Consider the following 8,167-nt stretch of genomic DNA (forward strand, 5'->3'; position numbering starts at 1 on the left):
TATAAGCAAATGCTATTGTACATAGCAATATCAAGCCAACTATAACCATTATAAGCTGTCTTGGCTATTTATACAAGTTTTTTCAAGAAGTGACATCTAACATAGTACATATAGTATAGCAGATGTGCAGTAGATCATGAATAATGAAATAACAACTCACTATTAACTTTAACAATCTATCTTACATTTACTACAATACCTACTTCCAGTTTAAAATCTACTATATTGGTCAGGTGCATGCTTTTAATCCCAGCACTCAGGAGGCAGAGGCAGGTGGTTTTCTTTTTTGGTGATGTTGGTTCTTTAAAAATCTTATTAATCTCAGGCTGGCCTGAATTACTGATCTTTCTGCTTCAGACTACTGAGTGCTTAGATTATAGGTACACAGCATTAAGCTGGGCACTAAAAGTTAACTTTTTCTTCAAAATAAATAAAAAATTTGAAATTTAATGCCTGCATGTTAAGTCTATGTACTAAATTAGTGCCTCATTTCCTTGGAGGTCGGAAGAGGGCATCAGATATCCTGGAACTGGAGTTACAAAAAGCTGTGAGCCATCATATGGATGTTGGGAATTGAATCCAGGTCCTCTGAGGAGCAGTCAGTGATCTTAGATGTTGAAATCATCTTCTCAGCCCCATAAATAGAGATAGTTTATTAAAATGGGAAAGAGGCACTTGAGGGTGGAAGTGGCCTACTGACCCGGGGAAAGACCAATGCTAAAAACGAGTTCATTTTTTTTGAGGCAGTATACGACTATGTACTCCCAGCTGGCCTAGAACTTAGTATATACAACACTATAGATCACAACGGCTTCTCAGGGAGCTCCTCTGGCTTCTACCTCTTAAGTGCTGGGATTACAGGTGTGAGTTGTCATGCCTAGCTTTAAAATTTTTTTTCTAGCTTTAAATTTTTTTTTTTTTGTTTTTACGAGACAGGGTTTCTCTGTATTGTTTCGGAGGCTATCGGTCCAGCCCGGCCTCGAACTCACAGAGATCCACCTGCCTCTGCCTCCTGAGTGCTGGGATTAAAGGCGTGCGCCACCACTGCCCAGCTCTAGCTTTAAATTTTTATTGTCTTTTTTTTTTTTTTGGTTTTTTGAAGCAGGGTTCATCTGCATAGCCTTGACTAACTTTTGGTAGACCAGGCTAGCCTCAAAGTCAAAGAGCCACCTGCCTCTGCCTTCAGAGCGATGGTGTTAAAGATGTGCAACACCACTGCTCAAGCAAGCTTGGAAGCCTCTGAAAGCATGAATTACATTATCTTTACCTTGTAGGAGATAATGTACAAACTAAGCTTATACTCAGAAACTGTACAAAATTCTACACTTAACTTTCAAAGGCTAGATACAAATGGTACTTTACTTTGGTCTACCACAAAAGAAAGAAATCTATTTCAGTAAGTGACCTAACAGCCCAAAACAGTACCATGAGACAATCAGTAAGTTTGTCATGCCTATTAGAATGGTAGAACTATTGTTTCTCTTACATCGCTCTCTGTGATGGTGATAGGAAGGCCACGTAGCATGATGGTCTTGCTTTCTCTCTCATCACTGATGTCATGTCTATAATCATGCTCTCCATAGTCACCATCTGAATGGTAGCCATCTTCAGACCGGTCACTGTTCCTTCTTTCACGCTCTCTCTGGTTCAAAGAAAGCAAAATTATAATTAAACGCATTGATCTAGACCCTATGTGTGCCATGTGCACACCTAGTACACAGAGTCCAGAACAGTGCCAGACAGCTTGTAATTGGAGCTAAAGACAGCTGTAAGTCACCAAACCAAACCAAGTGGTGGCGCCTGCCCTTAATCCCAGCACTCAGGAGGCAGAGGCAGGTGGACCTCTGTGAGTTTGAGGCCAGCCTGGTCTACAGAGTGCCAGGATAGCCTCCAAAGCTACACAGAGAAACCCTTTCTGGAAAAAACAAAACAAACAAAAAAGAGAACGGTTTAATTCATTATAAAATATAGTAACACCTAATATCTTGTTACAGTATAAAGACTATCCTACATGTAGAAAAAGTGGGAAAGGTATAAAGTTATATAGGCAGTAAAATTTCCAAATACAGATATAAACAAATATGTAATAGAAAGGTATTAAGTTGACTCAAATTTTAAACATTCTGAGGCATAAGGATAGAGTATTGTGACAATTTTGTATCTGGCTGGGCGTTGGTGATTCACACCTTTAATACCAGCACTCAGGAGGCAGAGAGTGAGTTTGAGGCCAGCCTGGTCTACATAGTGAGTTCTAAAACAGGCTCCAAAGCTACAAAGAAACCCTGTTGGGGGAGGAGTGGTGGGGTTTGTATTTTAAAAACAAAACAAAACAAAACCCCTACAAACCAATACTGGGAGCCAAAGCCATGGCCTTATACATGCTAAGCACATATTCTATCTCTGAGTTACATCATATGTTCACTTTCCACTGTCTTATCTTTACAATGTGAACAACAGTTCAAAGGGCAGAATCGCTCACGCCTTTAATCCCAGCACTTGGAAAGCAGAGACCGGAGGATCTCTGTGAGTTTTAAGCTAGCAGGGTCTACAAAGTGAGTTACAGAATAGCAGAGTTGCACAGTAAGATTGTGTGTGGGTGGGTGACAACACCACATTTCTCTCTCTTTCATTAAATTTTTTCATTTATTTTACACCCAGACTGTAGTTTCCCCTCCCTCCTTTCTTCCTTCCCCCCTGCCCTCTGCATACCTATCTTATAAGAATTTATTTGGATGCAAATAAGTTCATGAATTTCAAGTACTCAAAGAAATCCATGGTGAACCTTAACACCAACATTGGCTATTAATAGTCATACAATTAAAGTAAGACCCACTTTGTCTTTGAAGTTAGTCAACCTGAATATGCTTCAGAGTAAGTTGCGATGGGCAATGGTGGCGCATGCCTTTAATTCCAGCACTAGGGAGGCAGAGGCAGGTGGGTCTTTATGAGTTTGAAACCAGCCTGGTCTATAAGAGCTAGTTCCAGGACAGCCTCCAAAACAATACAGAGAAACTCTGTCTCGAAAAACCAAAAGAAAAAAAAAAAAAAAAAAAAAAAGTTGCTCTGCTTCCTATATGAGAAGACTGGCCATGCAATTGCTATTACTCACCTCTGGACTGTCATAGTCTCGATAGTCATCATATCTATCACCTCTCCGATCATCACTTGATCTTTTATAATCCGAGTCCCTCCGCCTGCTTCTAGATTCACGCTCATCACGGTCATCCCTGTCTATGATGGAACCATATCTTCCACTTCGTTCTGTTCTACTCACTCTGCAAAGAAAATAATGTTCATTTAATCTTAAACCTTCAGAAAAATTGTACCACATAGTCAGTTTATAAGGTTCTTCCAAACAGTGCCACCATTTCCAGTTTATAAAGATAACTACTGAGGAGACTAATACAGGCAGGTGGGGGCAGCACAAGCCCTTAATCACAGGAGGCAGGAGGATCTTTCTAGACCAACCAGGCCTACACGGCGAGACCATCTCAAAAGGAAAAAAAGGATAAAACAGCTATATCCCAACATATTTCAAGGAATTGATACTAAATCAGAAAATATAACTATCAGATATTTGGGTTAAATTTTTTGATAAGGGAACATATTCTCAAAATTTATTCTTGTGGTTTCTTTTTCTTTTCTTTTCTTTTTCAAGACAGTGTTTCTCTGTGTAGCCCTGGCTGCCCTGGAACTTGCTCAGTAGACCAGGCTGTCATGAATTAAGATCCGCCTGCCTCTGATTCCTGAGTGCTGGGATTAAAGGTGTATGCCACCACTGCCAGCACCATTGAGTTTTACTAAGCCTATGTCTACACATTATCCCTCTCATTTCTTTTTTTTTTTAAAGATTTATTTATTTATTACATATACAGTGTTCTGCCTACATACCAGAAGAGGGCACCAGATTGAATTGTAGATGGTTGTGAGCCCCATGTGGTTGCTGGGAATTGAACTCAGGACCTCTGGAAGCAGTCAGTGCTCTTAACCTCTGAGCTATCTCTCCAGCCCCTACCCCTCTCATTTCTATTTTAGATCATTCTGATCAAAGATAGCAAGAAAGAAATTGTTCAAATTTAACGCAATTTCAAGGAGAAAAAAATTTCTTTTCCCTTTTTTTGTTTTTTAAGACAGGATTTTTCTGGGTAGCATTGGCTGCCCTGAACTTACTTTATAGACCAGGTTGGCCTTCAATCCAGAGACCCACCTGCCTCTAACTCTGCTGGGATTAAAGGTGAATACCACCACTGCTCAACATCAGAGTACTCAAGGGTACCATACATATCAGAAATGCCCTAGATGACCCAAGCCTTCCCTCTAACCCCCACCAATCAAGCCTTAACCAAGTAGTACATTTGTACATATAATTGGATGAAAACTCCAAACCAACAGCCACAGAAAATATTTCCTATAACCTTTTTTGTACTACAGGCATCAAAAGCATAACCTTCACCCACACCTCAAGACAGGGTTTATCTGTGTAGCTTTGGCTGTCCTCAAACTCAGAAATCTGCCTACCTCTGTTAGAATTAAAGGAATGTGCTGCTACTGCCCAGTAAAAGAGTAAAAAATTTAAATACAGGTTATTATATCAGTAGACTGCTGTCTCATAATTAAAATGATATATGACAAAAACAAGTCTCTCTAGGATGTCAATTTCATCTATCACAGGGACTGATACTAAGAATAAGTAGAGGCTAAGTCAAATGATTTGAGACAGCGTATCCAGTTATTGAAACAGCCAATAGTTTTCATCTTTGTTTAATTTACTTGTTCTGACTCGAGATTGATTCTAGTCTTTCATTTGCTACTGAGTTATATCTCCATTCCTAAAATGTTCTCATCTTAATACTCTAGCCTTTTCCTTTCACTCTTGATGTAACTAACATGTGATCCCAGGCCTTTGAGCTCTCTAAATCTTGGCCATTGTATCATTAGGGAATAACAAGGAGTGGCATTCACTCACTGCTTGTTGAGCAGGCTTTGAATAGCTCCTGGCCACAGCTGGAACTTTCCACTGCCTACTCCATACTGGTCTCCTTAACCTAATTCTTAGCCTTCAGATTTCACCTCAGAGAATACTTTCTCCAAGAAGCTTTCCTGGCTGTGTACAATAAACAAACAAACAAACAAACAAAAAAACATGCTTATGTGTCCTGAGAGCACTTTAAAACTCTCACTAGATTTAAGTTTGTGAGAACAGAAACATGAAAGCAATCATGTGAAGCACTTGAAACAAAACATATTGTTTGTTTGGTAAATAGCTCATTATTATCGGTGTTTTGTTTTTGTTTATTTTTTGAGGCAGGGCTCTTATTGTATTAGGCTTTTTTTGTTTTGTTTTATTTTTGATGCAGGCTTTCTTTATGTAGTCCTTGCTGGTCTTGAAATCAAGAGATTCAACTGCCTCTATTAGGATTAAAGGCATGAGCCATAACACACAAGGCTATCTAAATAATTTTAAACAAATAGTTCAGTCCCCACTAAAATGCTGAGATCAAACGCATGGAATGTATTAAAACTCACCTCTTCCCGGGTGGTGGTGGCACATACCTTTAATCCCAGCACTCTAAAGGCAGAGACATGCAGAACTCTGTGAATTCGAGGCCAGCCTGGTCTACAGAGCCAGTTCCATGCTCCAAAGCTACACAGAGAAACCCTGTCTCAAAAACTCAAAACAAAACAAAGCAAAACAGAACAAAAAACACAAAAAAACCTTACCTCTTGTCTGAACCCATTGTCTCACTGAAGATCTAGAACACTCCTCCCAAAGGTTTAATTTTTCTTCTCTAGGAGAAAAAAAAAAGATTGTTGCAAATTTCAGAGACCACGTAATTCAAGTGCCCTACAAGCTGGGATACAACTGTGGCTAGGATTCTACCGATCCTTAACCTGGCTAAGGTGGGGGAAGAGGAGGAGACTGTCAACATTAAATCATACTACCATTTTGTGAAGAAGCAGGAAGATGAAGATACTAACAAGAAACGCAAGAAGGGTGAAGGCAGAAGACACCTTGGATACTCGTACTATTACAAAGCAAAACGCTCATTGTGTTCATTATTGAAGCAACTTTAGGAGATGGCTGATGGTTAAAACATTCATCCAGGTGTCTTCACTAATATAACATTCAACACTAAAACCGAGAAACACTAGATTCAAAATTTCTGACAAAAACTTTAAAGCCTTAGAAGGTGGAATACTGATCTGACTGAAATTTAAATGTATAACGCCTGATCTATTTCAATAACGCCTATGTCTTGGACCAGTCCTGATCAACCGAGTGACCAACAGCCTGCCCCCTGCCCATGGGCCGTAATAAAACATCACACTGGTGTACTCATCAATACCTGTGATGTCCTACAAACCAGTTAGTTACAGCTATTACTAGCATCTGTGTAAAGCAGCGCTCAACGAACATTCGTTGGCTTAACAAGTAAAAAGCGGTTCAAGTTCCGGGGTCGTCCCAGGAGGTGCCCGCACCCACCTCCCTGGGGTGTTGTAGCCGAGATGGCGGCGCAAAGGCCTATGCTGCTGAACACGGCTTTCAGTCTCTTTCCCACCTTACAAACGTCCCTTCCCGCCTCTGAGGTTGTTCCCAGACCTCAGATCACCATCACCAAACCACCTTTCCGAGAGTGAGATTCAGTTCCAGGCGCAGTTTAAGAGAATGCCAGGCGCTCGAGAGGGGTGTCCGGGGGACAGGCGCTCCACCACTCCGCTGGACAGGGGATTCGGGACAACGTCCCGGTCAGAGACAAGGAACTCGAAAGAGGTGGGCAGAGGACTGAGTTAGGGGACGACCTATGAAAGCTGGCAGAGCCCGAGGCGAGGAGGGGCGCGGCCCTCAAACGCTTGGTTTAGTCCCTTCAAAGACGCGGCTGAGCGGTCGCCTCCGTCGGCTGACAGGGGGACTCAAGGGACAGTACCAACGGCAAGAACCACTGGGGCGTATTGGACGGCTGCCGCACTCACCCCCCAAAAGGGAACGAAGCAGAAGGAGTTGCGGCTCTGCGTCCCAGAACCTCCTATAGGGTTCGGCCGCTCCACAAAATGGCGTCTCCACCGACCGTCTTCTCCTACCCACAGTACCTCTCGCCTGGACCCTCCCCACCCCCACCCGACCCGCCTCTTCAGAGGCATCCAATCAGCGAAGGCGCCTGTCTGCGCGAGGGCTGCCGGGAAGTGTGGTCTCCCAGGCAGCCTGTCACTCGACCCTGTGTTAATTTTTTTGCGTACTTCATCTACTCCATGACAAAGCTGCCATTCAGCCTCTGAGGACCCGGATGTGAACACACTGTAAAACGTATAACCCCGCTTCTACAGAAGGAATGCTACGATTACTTTCCTGGAGACTAGGTTAATTTTGTGCGCGCGCGCGGTGCGGGGGGTGCGGGGGTGGGGGGTGGGGATTGTTCACAAACAACTTTGTAAAGCCTGTGAGATGGTATTAAACTGACTTTTCACACAAGGAACTTGAGTTTTACGGAAACAGGGTAAATTTTTGTAAGCAAATCTCGGTACTATCATTCCATTCTCTAAAACAAGGTCTCAAATTGGACGGGTAGGGGCGCACCCCTTAATTGTACTACAGATAATGAAGCAGAAAGATCGTCAGGAGTTTGAAACCAATTTGGACTTCATTTTTCGCTCTCCTGTTGTCCTAGGGCAAGACATTAAGATCTGTTTTACAAACACAGAGAGCTAATAATTGTGAACTGGAAATTGAACTAGCTTGTTCTTAGTGGTCGTGACAGCAATATGGAACAAACTCCAGAATAATAGTGGTATTTCCTTTTGAGAGTCTCTCACAAGCCAACAAAACAAAAGCAAACCATGAGTTTATGAGATGGCTCATCAGGTAAGGGTGCTTACTGCCAAGCCTGAGGACCTGAGTTCCATCCCTGCAACCCACATGATACAAACCAACGCGTGAACACACTTTGCTGTGGGATGCATGAATGCTTTTATGAATGTATGTGTTTGAGCAAACACACAAAAAATAAGTAAATGTAAAACCAACAACCCAAAATCAAACCAATTCACTACCCCATCCACTAAAAAATAAACTCCAAGCTGGGCGGTGACCCATGCCTGTGTAGCTCTGGCTCTCCTGAAACTTACTTTGTAGACCAGGCTGGTCTTGAACTCAAGAGACCCAACTGCCTCT

General features: G+C 42.2%; 1 protein-coding gene across 3 annotated transcripts in view; it reads right to left on the reverse strand.

Annotated features, from left to right (window-relative positions):
• The window catches only part of Rbm5 (RNA binding motif protein 5), a 30,979-nt gene extending 23,877 nt beyond the window's left edge, over window positions 1–7,102 (reverse strand). The window contains exons 1-4 of one of the 3 annotated variants that reach the window (XM_005074902.4): window positions 6,973–7,102; window positions 5,722–5,789; window positions 3,110–3,275; window positions 1,487–1,642 (exon numbers count right to left, since the gene is read on the reverse strand). In XM_005074902.4, the coding sequence (XP_005074959.1) occupies window positions 1,487–1,642; window positions 3,110–3,275; window positions 5,722–5,738 (339 nt within the window). In that variant the 5' untranslated portion in view covers window positions 5,739–5,789; window positions 6,973–7,102. Of the gene's footprint in view, window positions 1–1,486; window positions 1,643–3,109; window positions 3,276–5,721; window positions 5,790–6,625; window positions 6,914–6,972 lie in introns of those variants that run through there. The other 2 variants (XM_021229970.2, XM_013117042.3) reach the window with 2 other exon arrangements.
• Between the last annotated feature and the right edge of the window lie 1,065 nt (window positions 7,103–8,167).

The sequence above is a fragment of the Mesocricetus auratus genome, unplaced genomic scaffold (assembly GCF_017639785.1).
Source record: "Mesocricetus auratus isolate SY011 unplaced genomic scaffold, BCM_Maur_2.0 Super-Scaffold_100691, whole genome shotgun sequence".
Taxonomy (NCBI): Eukaryota; Metazoa; Chordata; class Mammalia; order Rodentia; family Cricetidae; genus Mesocricetus; species Mesocricetus auratus.